Below are 18,944 nucleotides of genomic sequence, written 5' to 3'. Positions count from 1 at the left end.
ATCTCAAAAGACGACACAAAACTTTCGTTTCCACTGACCATTTTAGAGAATTTCATGAACGCTTTATCAAAATAAAAAAAAAATAGATGAAAGAGAGAGAAAGAAGGAGAAACATAAATGAGTTTGAAAGATGGATGAAACTAACCGGAAGAAAGAAACTTGGGAGTTTTTCCGGAACAAGGGGGGAGAAAGCGATCAGCACCGCGCTATATGTTGACTAATCGGAAAGAACGAAGGTCACCGGAGATGAGAGCGGTACGAAAGAATTTGGGAAGTTGAGGGTTGAGTAGAGTTGAATATTTTTGAAAATTTGAGCAAGGAGGGGTTTTTATAAGCAAAGGAAGGAGAGATAAAAATGGAACGACGAAACGACACCTAAACCCTTTAGGTCTTCTTTCACCAAACGAGGCATCCCTCGATATGTGTGCGAAAAGACAGCTGCCATTACTGCTTATGAAGGCAATCCCTCGAAATCCACGGAAAGCGTGTGTTAGTGGGATATGAACCGTTGGCGGCCCCCACTTAATGAGGTAACAATATCTGAGCATGACCATTTGTATTCAAGGCGGGAAGGATAGCCGTGGTTGCATGATCGGGTGGCAGAGCAGTACCAATTAAGTGATGAAAGGCGCGAGCCCATTCTTTTCTACATTGAAGACATCGATGCTCTCAATATTCGAGTCTCATGTCTTATGGGCTGGGCGAGCGCCTAAGAGTTTAAGTGGAAGAGTAATGAAGTCTTTTTCCTTTCACTTAGAAGACATTGCAGCTCTCAATAATCGAGCATCATGTCTTGTGGGCTGGGCGGGTCCTTCACAAGCCCCAGGACCCGCCATACATGATCGGGCGATCAAGTTGAGAGATGGATGACGTGTCCCAGGAGTTGGATCGGGGTCTAGTGTATTCTTTTATATTGGGAATTGAGCCTTGGTTGTAAGGCCCAATTCCCCTGAGCCTTCTAGAAGGGGATGCACCCACTATAAAAGGGTGTCCTCCATTGTACTTACTCACTTAATGAAATAATACTTTTCTTATGTCATATTTCCTTATTTAGTGTTCTACTAGAGTTTATTAGATTATTTCTTTATTCCTTAGTTGCCTCTACCACGAAACATTTCCCATGTAATTTCACGCTAAAAATTATATCTTCACACTCCTAACACACTCGTACTTAGAAATTAATAGCATGAATATTTTATATAATTAATAATGTGATAGGATAGAAAGATATAAAGTGAGTGAAAATTGGAAAGAAGGGAAAATGTAGTGAGTATATATCAAACCTGATTTGAAGCTAGCTCTATATAATACTTTACTTATAATGTAATTAATCTTAAGCTAAAAACTATATTTGATACCACTACATACTCACACCTCGAAAAATGAGTGAGTGATATGATGAATGATGTGATAGGCTGATAGCTAGAAAAATAGAAGATTGATAAAAGGATATAAAGTGAGTGAAAATTATATTGGATATATAGGAAAGAAATTGTGAGTGTTAATATATCATAACTATTATCAAGCAAGTCTTTCTTGCTCTATATATAAGGTTGCGTTGTTTGTCAACAAACCTTGAATCCCACAGCTGCGCTCTTCAATCATCCAGGTAAGTTTCACCATCCAAAGTTCATGAGAGTGTAGTTAGATTCCACAGGGCGAGTTCTCCCAAACACTTCAATACTATGGCTTCTTTAGTGGCACTGGACATTGAGAAGAACACCCAGGAGGTGAGGTCTCAGTGGGTTCTCAACGCCCCTGAGCCCCCCACTGCGTGGAACATGGTTACAGATTCTGTGAAGAAAACCATCTCACAGTTTCCACGGAAGCTTAGTTATCTCAAAGATCAACCTTGCAACACCCTCATGTCATTTTTGCAGGGGATCTTTCCTATTCTTTCTTGGGGCAGAAACTACACCGCTGCTAAATTCAGGAAAGATATTCTTGCAGGTCTCACTATTGCAAGTCTATGTATTCCCCAGGTTTGTAATTCTAATGACATTTAATTGATTAATTGATTAGTGTACGCACCACTATTTTATGGCAGAAACCGGGCTAAAAACCGCTACAAAGTGTCTGTGTGTCTGGTAGAAAACGTGATACATAAATCAGCATGTTTCTAATTAAATCATGTAGTAGCTATATCATGACTCAATTAATTAAGAAAACATGTACTTTTCCAATGTAACAAAAAATATTAAGAAAACATGTTAACTCTTTTGTCTTTATTTCAACTTTTAATGCAGAGCATTGGGTATGCGACCTTGGCACATCTTGATCCTCAATATGGCCTTTGTAAGCTAATTTTTTTTTTCAATATTTGTGATGTTCATGTTTTTCAGGTTCTTTGTTATTTTTTTCTTTTGAGTTTGCAAATTTTGCATTTGATATTGATTTTTTAAATTTGTGTGATTAAATAACGACCTAGATACAAGTGTTGTGCCACCACTTATCTATGCTGTAATGGGAACATCGAGAGAGGTAGCGGTTGGTCCAGTAGCTGTGGTTTCACTGCTGTTATTCTCAATGGTTCAGAAATTAGTAGACCCTGCTGTGGATCCAGTGGCTTATACCAAGCTGGTTTTCCTCACCACTCTCTTTGCGGGAATCTTTCAGACTGCTTTCGGACTCTTCAGGTGAGAAATTTCTACAAATATTCTATCTAATTTAGTATTCATTTTTCTTCAGTTTTATTTTCTTCAAAAAAAAATTCTCTTAATTCTTCACATTACTCTCACATCACTAATCTATCTCTATCATAAAATAAATGTGGAATGAATGTGAAATAATTGTTTTAAAAATAACCAATTTTTAACCCTTCCGACAAGTTTTGGTTTCGGACGGTTTTGACCGGTTCTCTGTCGAATCTGTTATTAGAGTGGACCGAACCATACAAGTTACTAGTTCCCATTCGAATCGAACCATAATTAAATCAATAATAATTAAATAATATTTTTAAATAAGTATATAAATAATGACATATAATGTATAAATGTTTCACTTTCAATAAATACATATATAGCGATTTTTAACAACTGATTTTACAAATAGCCTATTTTTTTTATAGACAAATGTTAGTGGTTAGTTGTTAGTAAGTTAGAAAATCTCATTCAAATCACCCTTTCAGGATTTGAACCCTGCACCTTCCCCTTCCCAACCCTTATGTCCCTAGCTCTTTACCACTGAGCTAACCCTTCTAGGACTACAAATAGCCTACTTAATTCGTAGATTATCCTTTTTGCATGGAATCATAGCCTAGAAAAAAGGTAAGAAAATGAATGATCGGGTTTAAACCGATTTTTGACCGTTCTAACAAGTTTTACCTGTTTTGGACGGTTTTGACCGGTTCTCTGTCGGGTCCATTATTGAAGTGGACTGAATCATACAGGGTACCAATTCCCGATCAGACTCGTTCTTCTAACATGATAAAAAGTAATTAAAACCATTAAATTTAAAAGTAAAAAGATGAAAAAATTGATCAAATTAATCTGAAAAGATTAATAAATATATATTTAATTTTAACATTTTGAAAGAACTGAACTAGACATTTTGAAAGATCAAATTAATCTATATTTACTTTTTCTTTATGAGAATCTTCTAATTTTTCCAATTAACAGGTTGGGGTTCCTTGTGGATTTCCTATCCCATGCTGCAATTGTTGGATTTGTAGCTGGAGCAGCCATTGTAATTGGCCTTCAACAGTTTAAGGGACTGTTAGGCATCACTCATTTCACCACCAAAACCGACATAATCTCTGTTATGAAAGCTGTTTGGGAAGCACTTCATAATCCTGTATGTAGACGCTTTTCCTTCTCTATTCATTTACTTTTTCTTTTGCCAATAAATTGGGAGCTGGTTGAAAGTCACTAAGAATAAAGTTAGCTTTCGACACTAAGAATAAATTTAAGAAGGAAAGTTTTCATTTTAATAATGCACAACCTAGTAGCACACGATTTATTGCGGTTGTGGACCCCCTCCTTAATGATAAATTTCATGTCACACTTCCGAATTACCGGCACAATGGGTAGATACTAAGATTTTTAACCATTTAGTTTAGCGAATAACCTATTGATATATAGTGTGAATAGAGAAAGATTTATACTTGATTCGGATTTTGAGAGTATTAGTCTCATTGATAGTGATAGTAGGAAATACCCTAAGTTGCAAATAGTTATAAATTTATAATCAACAACAGCTAACAAATAAGTATAGATTCATCATATGATCATATTAATAATGCTTGTATATATTGGATTACAGTGGCAGCCTCGTAATTTTATCCTTGGAAGCTCGTTCTTGATCTTCATCCTAACGACTAGATTTCTGGTGAGTAATATTGCTCAAGCTTTTATTTTCTTTTTCTTCTTTAATTAATTTCTGGTTTGAATTTGAATTTCCTCAAATCAATGTTTAATCCATGACGGGGGTTAATTTCCATTTTTCAGGGAAAAAAGAAGAAGAAGCTATTTTGGTTGGCATCAATCGCACCTCTTGTGTCCATTATACTATCAACTCTAATTGTGTTTCTGACACGAGCTGATAAAAGTGGAGTTAAAATTGTGAAACACGTCAAAGGGGGATTGAATCCAAGCTCCCTCCATGAGTTAGACTTCAACAATCCTCATGTTGGAGAAGCGGCCAAAATTGGACTTGTCGTTGCTGTTGTTGCACTTACTGTGAGTAGTCAATTATAATTGCACTAACATACATGCATACACATAATCTAATTACATAATTAGTACATGATTGTATATATAACATTCTCACACTAACAATATTCATATATCCACATAAATATATTATGTATATAGAGAAGTACATATTTTAGGTGATAGTTATTTTTGATAGGCAACGAGGATGACTAATTAATTTCTAACAATACAATCACTAGACTAAATATTGTTCATAACGACAAAAAACCGTTAGTAATGTTAATTTACTGACGATTCATGATCCGTCGGTAATAGGTATGTCAGAAAAATTTATCGATTATTAATACATATAATCATTTGTAACTTTACTGACCATTCTATTTCTTGACGACTCATACCGTCGATGCATCGAAGGAAAAGAACGTAAGTAACTTTAGAATTTTTTTTGAAAAAAAAGTTAATAGAGCTCAAATACATGATAGCCCTAAAAACCATCGCCGGGAATAAGAACAAGCAGCAACATCTCGTGAACAAGATCCAATGGCATTAGGTGGAGTAGCGCGAAGAGAAGCAACAATAGCTGAAGGAGGTTGAAGAGCAGCAACAAGCGGCAGTAGGAGTAGGCTAAAGTACAGTAGCAACATGAGCAACACTATGGTTTGTGGCTTGCAAAATCCTAAGATTCTCTATCAAGCACGTGAGATGTTAAGTCATTTCATGTATTTGCACATCCTCATAAGTCTTAATTGCCTCATTTTCTGCCCCTGTCTAGACATTCGCTTGCTCCATATGCTCTCAGATTGAATTATTCTCCTTCTACAACCTCATCAATTTCTCATGAAACTCAAGGGTCATCTCGTAAACCTGAAGCTTGAGACGATTGTGAGGCTCTTGACTCTTGTGTAGGGGGGTGGACATTGTCAACGGGTTTGTAATGTGTAGTCATGTGTCGTCGTGATATATTTGACCTTTTTTGCTCCCCCCTTCTTTTCAATCCATATTGGGTATGGATGGAGGAGTCAACCTCTACTGACTTGCTATCTGAAGATTGAAAGACATATCTGAACTCCTTTCTCAAACTTAGCATGAACAAATAAAAAACAATGTTAAAGCAACACATAAAATATATATTACAAGTTACTCAATGGATGTTCATTGACATTTATTTGTCTATCTCTTGCTCATTTATCGACCCAGCTGTTGTCATTCTTTTGCGTGTGTGTACACTGGAAGACCTCCTCAACATTTTCTTCTATTTAATTATCTCAACTAGAATAACATATAGATAATAATGGTTAAAGATTCATAATACAAATCTAATCTGAATCTATCTTAATTAAGTTGAAAAACATACTAAGTGTTAGCATGCTCAACTGTTGAGCTAAAGCCACCAGTGTGAAGTGGCTCCACTTCTCTGACGCCCAGTTCTTCTTTGCCTTCTATGAGATGTTTACTTAAAAATCTAAAGACCAAAACCATGAAGGTTGGCTTGGTCCTTTCTCCTATCTAGTTGGGTCTTGCGTTGACCTTCACTCATCCTTGAGTATCTCAAACAAGCAATGTGAGCATTTTCGCTTACAATTCTTGTTCACAGACTGCTGATCTTGAGGGATCCATCCAATATGCTTTTGTGATTGGGTAAATTGTAATGTCAAAAATGTAAATAACATATAATGGATAATTTAAATGAAGTTAACACAAAAAACATGAAAATTATAAACATGTCGTGAATGTCTCCTACCATTCCCTACAAATGGCTTTACCATTCCTTATAGTCTGAAAATATTTAATCCCCTTTCGATATTGGGTCTGGATTACAATCCCTTGAGGCCAACCTACCGGGTAAAAGACGCAATCAATGATATAATGATAGTAAAATATAGTTAAAAATATTAATAATATTTAAGTCAAATATAACATACCTGTTGTTCTCTAGGAAAATTGTTGGTTTACCCTCGTCGCCAAAACATATCCTCTTTGTGCTTATGTTGAGGATCTCCAAGGATATATGTCTATCTAAATCTCCCCTTTACCAACTTACATATTCAGTGAGAAGGAGTCAGGTCAGGTGTGTGTGATGAGTGTCTGGTATGTTGAGGTGTCTTAGAAAGTTCCCTTCATGCCTCCCTGAATGTTGTTTGTTGAATGGAGGGGATGGATATGGTGTCAAAAATGGTGGGGATAAGAGGACAAGTGACGATGGTGACTAATAACAACACTTGCATTTCATTTGCACGTATACTTCTTCTTCGAAGAGGAAAACTCATATCGTATTTTTCCCTTTCCATTGGTTGAGTATCTACCATCAAATGGACTTGAAATATACACAAACCTTTACTTGGTGGTTGTCCAGATTTGTGTTCCTTGGAATGCATTTAAGATCATTTTGAGCCCTATTCCATATATTTACATCATTTCGTTAAGTTTTTCAATTCATCAGTTTTACATTATAGGTTACGGTTATTTTATTTTTGTATTACATTAATTCATTACATATTAACAATAGATATTCAATATCAAAAAAAAATCTATAATTCTTATATTTCAGAACTAAATTTTACATACAATAAATCCAAATATGAGAATAATTATAGAATACCTATATAGTGTTTCTCACTTTTACATACATGAAATTATTTCTATAATTCTTATATAGTGTTTCCCACTTTTGCATCGAACTAGTCAAAAATAGTAAATGATCACCAATACATCGCTATTCTTCACAAGTTTTGAGACTGCCCTTACCATATATTTGGTCACACTTTGGCAAACCAATTTATAACATAAACACAACCTAACAAAATAAAACTCAAAATAATTATAATTCATAATCTTTTAAGCATCAAAACCCACAAATTAGTATAAATTTACAGAGGTACATGTGCCAAATCACCCTTGTCGTTCCCCTTGATCCTAAACTACACTTTTTCAAACCAATAAATAACATATTCAGTTCGATACCTGTATCACATAGATAAACAATGTAATGAAGCATAACTCAATAAAGTCAGTAAATTAACCTCATCAGTAGCAACAAGCCACACAAATAATATACTTCTCCGGAAAAAAAATTGATGAACAAATACCACCAAATCCAGAAAAAGATAGTAAGTACTAGATGACACAGTAGTGGGGCGACACTAGGGCAGCGATGGGTCGGCAAGAGTAGGGTGGTGATAATGGGTCGGCGGGAGGGGGCAAGAGAGAGAGAGAGAGAGAGAGAGAGAGGCCCAGGAGGAGGAGCAACCGCGTAGGGCAACTGACCTGTAGAGGGTGGAAAAAGAGAAGTGAGACTGTAAGATTCATGCAATTTTTGGCAGAGAGAGGCTTATATGAAAACTTGGACGGAGAAATAGATGAATTTTAGTGTCGGCCTGACCGATGCAAATGTTTCTGCCCATGAATTGGGTCGTGCACATGTGGAGTTAGCGTCAATTCTCTCTCACCCTAAACTGGTCGGTGGATTTAGCGTTGAGACTTACTCAACGCGATTTGTCCAAGGTCGAATGTTGTATTGGCCAACGATTATAGCTTCCACTTGAACTCATGCTAAATTGTTAAAACTTGAGGATAACTATTGTTGGTCAAGCCACCGAAAAATTTAAGTGCATTTTTTGCGGTACTGGTGGGGGTGATGGTGAGACATTACAAGGGAGGTGATGAAAGGGATTTTGAAGAAAAGAAGGGTCCTGAAATAACTATAATTAAATCTCTTTGAAGACTCAATCGTAGTATAATATCGGGTTATGTCGTCTCCACAGGGATCATGTTGCTACGTACTAATCTTCCTAACTAGATATTCGATGAGCTGTTCAAAGATAGTAATTTATATAAATGAGAAAGGTAATAAATATAACGAGAAAAGAAAGAAGAAACAAGCCTAGGGAGTGACTTCACTTGATGCACAACTTGTTCTCAACCCTTATACTCATACAAGATGTGTTTAACATTCAAGATGCTGATAAGAGCTATCCACCCACTATTCCTAGCTAGGTAAACCTTCCCGTCGAAACCCTAGCCTCAATTCCTTGCAGTCCTAGTGATCTCTAAAGGAGCATTGTGCTCTAAACCTACTCGATGAGACATACCCAAAGCTTTGTTCCTATATAAAGAAGTTCATGCTTGGGTGGAAGGAATCTAAGACTGTCACTCTAAAGATCCCTTTAGCTCCTAACTAGATAACCCTATCTAAGCGATGAGTGTTCCGACTGTCACTCGATTTAGACCTCCTTCCCAACTTAAGACATTATTACCTAAGAGTCTTAGTCTTCCATTGTCACCTAGAAAACCTCAACCCTACCCAAATACAAACATTTCCTTGGATGACTAATGCAAAGGGTGGTTCCTCTCATTTACTAAACTCACACCCACTTTCCAGTTGTAATGCAAGCCATAGAAATCATCTAAGGGGCAATTGATACATGAAGCTCAAAGGAAATTAACAAACCTAAGACATAGATGTTTCTCCCTTTTTTATGAACTAAGCTAACGATAACCCATATCAATCTTCCAATATGTTTATGAATTATGAAAGCTCTTATAACACCAATTGACCTAAAGAAGCATTAAGCATGGAAAGGAACTCCAAACAATGAAAACTCCATATTATAATTGCATAAGGGTTTATTGAACAAGAGTGAATCAAATTACATCACAGAAATAGTAAAAACCTACATGGAAGGGAGGAGAGGAAAGGAGAAACCCAAGGTAGATAGGAGTCATGACCTTTAGGAGGAGCTGTCACCTTCCTCCATGGTGCTCAAGCACCACCCCTAAGGGGTCAACCTCCCACTCCACCAAGCAAGCCTTTCAGCTCTGGAAAACTTCCTCATTCTAGGTTTTATTGGAATGAAAAAAAATACATGAAAATGACAAGAAATACAAAAGATGTTGAACTAAACAGCTTAACAACTATTTATAGAGAAATTCTGACGTGTCGGCCGCTCGAGCACCAATTCCTTGAAAAATATCTGTGTGCTGGGCGCTCGAGCGCCAATCTTGATTTTTTTCAGCATTCTTACTTCTGAGTGATGGGCGCTCGAGCACCAATTGCTCGCCCAAAATCCTGACTTCAGCCTTCTTCAATGCACCATTCAAGGCTCCGAGTCTCTTGCCCTTTCAAGTTCCATCAGTTTTCCTGAGCTTACACATTTAAAGCACTTGGGAAAAATATCAAGAATATCAAGCATCAATTAACACTATGGACCCCAAGTCTAATGATGATTAGCTAAAAGACCCAAAACTAAATGAAAATTACTCAAAGACCCAAAACTATGCTAAGACATGACAAAGGTCCCCAAAGAACCACCTAATTACCAAACACATGCAAATGCAAAACAAAAGGAAAAAATGCATGAAAAATGATGAAACACTACATGAGACAAAGAAAAATGCTAAAAATAAGAAACGAAAAGATACTAAAAACTAGGATAATATCGGGTAATCAGGAGGGTGATGGGCGAAGTGCACAAGATGGTGACTTCTAGGAGCGGCGGAGGAGGGTTACAAGGAGGAGTGGTAGCGGGCGGCTTACTTGGAGAGGACGGAGGAAGAGATGAGATAATGTAGGGTTTGAGGAAGTTTTGGCAGATAGAAAGGCCCATACGAATGATTTTTAGTGTCGGCATGACCAATGCAAATTTTTCCGCTGAAGAATTGGATCGTCCGCACATGGAGTTAACGTTGATTCGCTCTGTGTCTAAATTGGCCGATGGATGTAGCGTCGAAACTTAGCCACTACTATTTGTCCAAGGTCGGATGCAACATTGGCCAATGAGTTTAGCTTCCGCTTGAGCTGATGCTAACTAACATCGGTGAAGTCGTTGTGAATTTTCTGTGATTCTTTTCTAGTTTGCATCAATTGGATGACGCAAAACAATCAAATTTAGCATTTAAGTAATGGTCGACGCTAAATTTTCACGCTAAATCAACACATTCTTTCAATGTACAAATGGGCTAGGGAGGTGGGGGAAATAATCGGGCGATGCTAGAGAGTCAGAGTGAGATATGGTTTGAGTGTAATATTCTGTTTTAGCCTCGACAACAACTAAGATGGCGTGTGTATGACTCAATTCATTTGCAGGAAACTTAGCATTCGTCAGGTCGACACTAAATGACACAAATTTCATCGCATATGTGAAATTATAAGCCTTTGTCCTTCTCCAACATTATAAAAAATTCCCAAAACAAACCTTCCACTCCACTTTCATACCACTACAACATTGCGTAACCACCGTCAATTCTTTGTTGCCGCTCATCACTCCCACCCATGTGTTCCCCCACCCCATAATCTATGCCCTCACACTCAAAAACCTCACCTCCGCTGCAACCTTCCCCCCTTCGCCCCCATGTCTGTAGCCACATATCCCTCCACCATGATATCCTCCCGCTTCGTCAACCCAAGACATGCCCAACCCCCTCCAAATGAGCTTCCTATCCATGAAAAATTTCATAGCCTTAGATCCACCTCCCGTTTGGTGGCTCTTCCCACTTGAACCACCCCTACCAATCTACTACTCCAAGCATGATATCCTCCCGCTTCGTCAACCCAAGACATGCCCAACCCCTTCCAAATGAGCCTCCTATCCATAAAAAATTTCATAGCCTTACATCCACCTCCCGTTTGGTGGCTCTTCCCATTGGAACCACCCCTACTAATCTACTACTCCAAGCATTAGAAATACAAACCTTGCCAACCAAAGAGTGGTAGACACCCACAAAGTGGCTATCAATTTTTGTATTTCCTACTAATAATTTCAAGACTATTTTGAGTAGTTTATTCCTATTGCATTTGAATTATTTTGGTAACTTTCTCAATTTCACCTGCTCTATAATACACGACATCATTATTTCAATTTTTCATACTTCCCTTATAATGTGATTGTTTTAGAGTCGGCCTATGCGGCTGACAGTAAACGGATCACCCTTAGCATCAGCCATTATCTCTAGTGAGTTGCATCGGTTTCAAGTAGTAGACGCTAATGTTTAGAGTCCACCTTGCGTCCGACTTAAAGAGCTAGCTTTAAGCCTATTAATGTCTTCCCCGACACCAACTCTAAGACGACGCTAAATTGGTTGTTGCGGTGATTTTTTGCATGTTAGTGTCAATTTTTGGTCGATGCTATTTGTAATTTTTTTATAATGAAAGAGTGTGAGAGCTTATAAAAGGGAACCAGCGTATATTTCATTGGAATTTATCATCCCCTAGACCAATACAAACTCATCTACCGATTAAAGGGTTGGATCATCCTAATTCGTTAGAGTTATCACTATTGACATTAGTTTCGTCGATGACAATATCGTTGACAAGAATTCCCTTATAATAGGCGGTGGCCATAAACAAATTTGGTTAGGGAATTCGTCACTGGCCTAAACCAACTTTTATTCAGCGGCTAGCCGACGTTATCTTTAATGTGATACAATTGAACTTCATTACTTAGCATCAACTTTACGCTGGTGTAGCTGCTACTAACCATTACAAATTATATTTAACATTACGTGTCTCTAAATGATAACTCAAATAGTAAGAACTGCAAGATATGAGTTGGGAAGGAGAATATCCATGAATAAAATTTCTGGAAGGAAAATTTGACCGAAAAAAAACGTTCAACATTGACTTAACCCTAAATCAATCTTTCTTATAGTTCTTAATTGATTCTTAAGTATATATTATTATTTATGATTAGATATAATATTATGAGCAGTGCTATTGAGCACGATGAACAAAGCACGAGAGAGCACGACTCATCATAATTGCTACTCTTTCTCTCTCTACAGTCACGTGCCCTGCCCCTTATCCCTCAGCCATCAATATTCATCAATCAAATCAAACCCACCCTCCCCAATCCCCACCCATCTGCTTCTCTTCCTTCTTATATCCCTCATCACAGTTTATCACTCAAACCCACGCTTTCCCTTGTTATCAAAAAATTCAAGCCAGTCTTTGGAAAATAAAAAATTGAAAAGAAAGGGTTTTTCATTTTTGTGAAGAATCAAGCAATTTTGGGTAAGAAGTTGCTTTTATTGGAGGAGCTCTTAAAAGCAAATCTGGATTTTTAACCGCCATCTCTACCGTTGCTTCGCCTCCACCAACACCATGTTCCTATGGCCCCTCTTCCTTATCTGCCAATTCCATTACTTTGCTCTCATCTGATAACAAATGGCTACCGCTGCTTCGTTCTTGAACCCTTTGCCGGAGAACCAAGACTTTCCCCTCCCAGGACCTCACTGTTCTCTCTCGCGAGGCCTGTAGTTAGCATCTCACAAGGATACAAGAGAGGAATAACCGAAGATAAAGATGTAGAAATTTCAATCTATTTAATTTTAATTTTAAAAATGTTATTTTTTTTTACTCTCGTGCGCTCTCGTGCTGTAAAGGCTCGTGCCTTTTAGCATTTTCCTAATATTATATTTACTCTTCCATGCAGCCTCATTTAAAAAGACTCTTTTATCCCATACATCCGATGTACATACATACACATGCACACATAATCACACACATAGGGGAGAAAATGCACATATAGTGGACATGTCATGGCAGAGATGATCCCCTTTTAAAGTTCAGATCATTTTAAGAAGGGATTATCGAAATGATCTATGACCCCTTTTAAGTAATTATGTAATCGCTAAACAAGTCTCATAATCTCTAAATAAGTCTCTATATGATAGTTTAAGTTGTAGGAGTTGTGGGACATATGGGTTGGGAAGGGGATGTCCAGGGATCGATTCATGACGGGTGCAATTTATCTTTCCAATGTAAAAAAAAAAAACTAAACAAATTTTAATTGTGCAGTGTCAAGATTTAATCCTTTCATCTCCACTAATAAAAACTCCTTCATGTTATCCAATTAACTTGTGTTTACCCAATACAGGAATCTATTGCCGTTGGGCGATCTTTTGCATCCATCAAAGGATACCAACTAGATGGAAACAAGGAGATGATGTCAATAGGCTTCTCAAACATCATAGGATCTCTCACCTCCTGCTATGTTGCAACTGGTACAATTCTTTGATCCACGTATAAATTAGCAATGGAATTAGATTGTTAAGTGCTTAATCATTTTCTAAACTAAGCTAGCTTTCTTGAATAGCCATGGCGGTAAATTAGCTTATAAGTTGAAAAAATATAAACCCATTAATAAATGTTCACATTGTTTGACTATGCAAGTGTGTATATATATACTAACTGTTCCACCATTGTTGCAGGTTCGTTTTCCCGCACTGCTGTTAATTATGCGGCTGGGTGTGAAACTTTAATATCCAACATTGTGATGGCCATCACCGTTTTGATATCACTGCAGTTTTTTACAAAGCTCTTGTATTACACTCCAACCGCGATTATTGCTTCAGTGATTCTCTCTGCTCTACCAGGACTCATAGACATTCCAGAAGCATGCAAAATTTGGAAGGTTGATAAGCTAGACTTTCTTGCTTGCGCTGGAGCTTTCTTTGGGGTTCTCTTTGCTTCTGTGGAGATTGGTCTTCTAGCGGCGGTATTAATCATTGCCACTTCTTAGTCTTTCCTCGTTTGACTTTATCACTTGCAACTATTCATCACCTATTAAAAGGAAAATGTTTGTTGATACATAATCCAGGTCCATCCATTGAGTAGAGATACAAAAGATTATGAAGGAAAATATGTGAAAATGAAATATTAGAAAATTAAATTTAGCTATAACTTGTATCAAAATTGCTATTAAAGTATAAAATGATTTGTTTACATTGGTTTTGGTGACACTTGTGACACTTGACAGTCACAAATTGTAGAGTAAAAAAGTTCAGCAATTTATGAAGAATAATGATTCATAGACATCTAAATAGTAGAAACACCCCAAACACCCTTTTTTCCTGCGGATTTGGTCAAATAATACACTGAACTAACCACCTAAATACACATGACTAACCATAAAGCACATAACCGTGTAAACTCAGTTGAAATTCATAAATTCAATTTTACACGGTTCTGTGCTTTATGGTTAGTCATGTGTATTTAAGTGGTTAGTTCAGTGTATTATTTGGTCAAATCCCTAATTTAGGAATTTCAACTTTACACGGTTCTGTGCTTTATGGTTAGTCATGTGTATTTAGGTGGTTAGTTCAGTGTATTATTTGGCCAAATCCCTAATTTAGGAATTTCAACTTTACACGGTTATGTGCTTTATGGTTAGTCATGTGTATTTAGGTGGTTAGTTCAGTGTATTATTTGGCCAAATCCGCAGGAAAAATAGGTGTTTGGGGTGTTTCTACTATTTAGATGTCTATGAATCATTATTCGTTTATGAAATTGCCACAAATTATAGGTGTCATCTGAAAATCAGTGTACATCATTCGCCACTTTACATGATTAGCCATATATTACTCTCATTTTACACCACTTATATATTTTCTTTAAAATTTCATCATATCACAACATACCTAATTTCTCTATTTTACTTTCAAAAAAAACATTTCTCTATTTTTTGTTTTTTGTTTTAATTCTTTCTTCAGTTTTTTTTTTAATTTTTTTATAAATAATTTATAAATATTTAATATTATATCTTTTATTTCATTAGCAGTCCTTTAATATAATGGGTGAAAACTCAATGATAAATTTCCAATTCTCAAATACAAATTTCTGATGTCAGTTATTGCTGCTGGAGTTATCTCGCTATAATGATGTTGCAACATGCCTTGAAATCAATTCCCTTTTTTAGAAAGTCAACATATTTCTAGCCATAATTCAGCACCACTATATTATCCTTTCACTGAAGACCTCTCAACTATTAAGTTCTATATTAATTCTCGAAGAATCAATACTAGCACTTTTAAGCTGCATCACTCACTTGCATTTCAATTAATGTTCAATTGGCTCCACCTCAACGTGTCATTGTGCTCACATATAGAACTATTGCCTTTCATGATTATTGTTTAATATAGTAAGGTTGATTTGGGTGCTTTCACACTAGCTAGGAATTTCAGAGTATCATATGTATATATCTCCATAATTTTATTAATTATTTGAAGCAGAAGAGTGAGTGAGACATTATACAAAAAGTCAAAAAGGTATGCCCCACCCCTAAAACATATAAGTGTGATGCAGACTGGATGTGCTATATGGAATAACTCCACTCACTCTCATTGAGAGATTTCATCTTAAAATTTGAGAGTATATTTGGTTTCTATTTCGATTTTTTATTTTTATAATGTTGTTCTAATTAAAAAAAATCTCCATTATTTTATCTTATTTTCTGTTTTTAAATTTTTATATAAAAACATTGAAAACAAAACTAAAATAATTGTGCAATATTCTGTAATTAAAACAGGAAAATAAAATGAAAATTGAAAACAAAAATAGAAACCAAAACGATCCAAAACTAGAAAAGTAAGTATAAATATTTCCAACAAATCATTAAGAAAGGTGTTAGCTAAGCCATATTGTATATCTTTGTTAGACATGGCATGTGACAGCCCTTTTTTAAATGGGGCCACAGTTATGCACAACTATTAATGGACAAATTTAATTTTAGCTGCAACATATATCCTCCGCACTTGCTACAAGATATTACGAAGAAGAGTAAAAATTAATCATGAGAAAAATTATTACCATCGTTTAAAAAAAATATATATTAAGATGTGTCATTAATTTTATTAATATTTTAAAAAATATTATTTTCATATTTTACTTTCTATAATATGTTTTATTTTTCCCAATTTATGAGAATTGTTGCTTAATTAATTTAAGGGATACTGTCAGTTACACCTATTATTAATGTCCCGGCCATTAAAATTAATTTGAATTCTCATTTTTGGCAGGTAATGATATCATTTTTAAAGATCATTCTCATCTCAATTCGACCTGACACAGAAGCTCTAGGTAAACTTCCTGGGACTTCTTTGTTCTGTGATGTCTATCAGTATCCTATGGCTGTTCAGATTCCAGGGGTTGTTGTAATACGTGTCAAGTCTGCGTTGCTTTGCTTTGCTAATGCCAATTTCGTTAGAGAAAGGTATATTTGCTTACAGAATATAATGAGAAGAAGGACAACATGCATTAAGATCAACTATGAAGTATAATATGAAACATGCATAAACTGATTAATGTTTAAAATTTTGTTATTTCAAGGATCATGAAATGGGTCACTCAGGAAGAGTCCAAAGATGACAAGGGAAATTCAACAAATACCATTCAACTCGTCATTCTGGAAACCTCAAGTAAGTCATTTTTTTGGGTATATATACTCTCTAGCTAATAATTAGCTTGTTTTTTATGAAAATCCTGTCCATTTCAATATGTTTTGTGTGATCATGTTGAACTTATGGGGGATATTACAGACAGAGTTATTGCCACAACATAGTCGAATAATTAATTGACTAGGTGGGTAATCTTAATCTTTCAGAAGCAGCCTGATAAAGATCGAAAGTGCATAACCTCTAAATCTAAGACTTAATTGACGTTTCATTTTGTTGGAAGGCTTTCAACTCCTCATTAATTGTAGCTGATCTCCATCTTGGTTCATCTAGAGCTTCCTTGAATTTGTTACGAATAGCTAGTTAGATAATTGATTTAGAAACGATTTAGTTAATCCATGACAGGAAACAGAATAACTTATTTTTTTTTTTTAACAAACACCAGCTTTATTAAAATGGGAAACAACATTACAAGAGAGAAAGGGTGCCTTTTAGAAGAAGGCCCAAATAGGTCTCTCCCTATTACAACCTTGTTCAAAATTACTTATATATATAAGGTAAATTATGTGGTACCTTGAATATATATAATACACACAAGTGTGTGAGAGAGAATATAAGAATTTTGGTAATTTAGACCGATGTAGTTAACACTACCATCTCGTTTGCTGATGTGATTAACTTTTGGTAATCTTTTCTGATAGATTTGGTAGACATTGACACCTCCGGAATTGCTTCCCTAGAAGAAATGCAGAAGGTGTTGATCTCAAATGGGAAACAGGTAATACTAAAGTGTTATTAGTATTCTGCATCATAATATATTTCATCTTATTTTTCTTGTTTTTAATCACATTACTATCACATCTTTCATTTAAATTTCTTTCATTGTTATTTTGTTAGGTCTCAATGAAATTTATACTAATATTTATCTGCACTAATCTTTACTTTTCATTCTTTTTAAGAAATTTAACCAAGCATTTCAGCATGTACCATAAAATCAACCACAAATCATATATATTGTGATCTCTGTTAGGATAATGTTGAGGTTTGACTTACTACTTTTTGTATTGTTCTCTCAGTTAGCCATTGCAAACCCTAGGTGGCAAGTGATTCACAAGCTAAAAGTGTCCAACTTTGTCAGCAAAATTGGAGGCAGAATATATCTGACTGTTGAAGAAGCTATTGGCTACAAGAGTGAGTTCTAAGTTGGATGGCTACTAGATAATTGATCTCTTTATTGCCATTTTCTCCATACATAAGGAGATATGTACATATGGCAAAATAATAATAATAAAAACATCTAACTGTTATTTGTATCTTTAAAAAATCATAACAGTATGATCGATGCTTGCTTGTGTGTTGGATTTCATGTCCCACATTGCATTAAGCAAAGAGTGGGATATTAGAATAAGTCCTCTTGTAATTGTTAGTTGTGCAGGTTTCAGACAATTTGTGTGCTTAATAAAACAGCAATTTGTTGTGGAGTGTGAAAACAAATTTGAAAGTCATTTTCTGTAACTAAGTTAGGCCTAAAAGAAATTTGTGTAGAAAGGAAAAAGTTTTGTTGACACCTCACACACCTCCACCTCTAGAGAGAAAAAATAAAATAAAGAGAAGTGAGAGATATGATTATTAGAAAAGTAAAAGAGAGATAGGAAGAGGAAGAAGGTGAAAATGAGTTGGAAGAAAAAGAGAGGTGTGAACATATTATAACTCATGTATAAACCAACGCAATTAGCTTGTATAAACCAACGCAATTAGCATGGACCCACCGGTCCTGGTCGATATTAAAATCACGATGAAGTTGGCGTGAATGCAACCATGTAATAAAAAAAATAAAACAGTAGAAACTTGAAGAACTTATTATATAAATCAGGGAAGAGTTTAAGATTCCAGCAAGAAGTGATTCACTGAAAGGCAGAAGTTTGGTAAGGAGGCAGATATAGGAAGAAGACAAATAACGCATAAGTTCCAACTTTAAAGGCACTGAACCGGGGACTAAGCCAATCTTTCACCTTCCAACTGAAGGCATAGACGAATTTTCGCACCCTAAACCACATCATCGCACCACCTTTAGAGAATTGCACCAAACCAATTCTCACCAACCCAAAAGCTACACACATTCAATTG

General features: G+C 35.9%; 1 protein-coding gene across 1 annotated transcript; it reads left to right on the top strand.

The window, feature by feature from the left end:
- Positions 1-1,519: 1,519 nt before the first annotated feature.
- On the top strand, positions 1,520-18,318 carry LOC130726037 (sulfate transporter 2.1). Its single transcript, XM_057577247.1, has 12 exons — positions 1,520-1,982; positions 2,247-2,295; positions 2,429-2,636; positions 3,618-3,792; positions 4,261-4,326; positions 4,446-4,676; positions 13,523-13,649; positions 13,857-14,143; positions 16,443-16,636; positions 16,753-16,841; positions 17,519-17,595; positions 17,894-18,318. Exons 1-12 carry the CDS (start codon positions 1,686-1,688, stop codon positions 18,017-18,019), a joined length of 1,926 nt encoding a protein of 641 aa, XP_057433230.1. The 5' UTR covers positions 1,520-1,685; the 3' UTR covers positions 18,020-18,318.
- Positions 18,319-18,944: the final 626 nt, after the last annotated feature.

The sequence above is a fragment of the Lotus japonicus genome, chromosome 6 (genome assembly GCF_012489685.1).
Source record: "Lotus japonicus ecotype B-129 chromosome 6, LjGifu_v1.2".
Classification (NCBI taxonomy): domain Eukaryota; kingdom Viridiplantae; phylum Streptophyta; class Magnoliopsida; order Fabales; family Fabaceae; genus Lotus; species Lotus japonicus.
Note: the sequence above shows the minus strand (reverse complement) of the source record. Positions and strands in the feature narration are given on the sequence as shown.

Excerpts from the sequence above, each read along its gene's own strand:
- LOC130726037 (XM_057577247.1), top strand. The coding sequence starts at position 1,686 with ATGGCTTCTTTAGTGGCACTGGACATTGAGAAGAACACCCAGGAGGTG. Across the intron at positions 2,296-2,428 it reads TGATCCTCAATATGGCCTTT|ATACAAGTGTTGTGCCACCA; the intron begins GTAAGCTAATTT and ends ATAACGACCTAG. Across the intron at positions 13,650-13,856 it reads CTCCTGCTATGTTGCAACTG|GTTCGTTTTCCCGCACTGCT; the intron begins GTACAATTCTTT and ends CCATTGTTGCAG.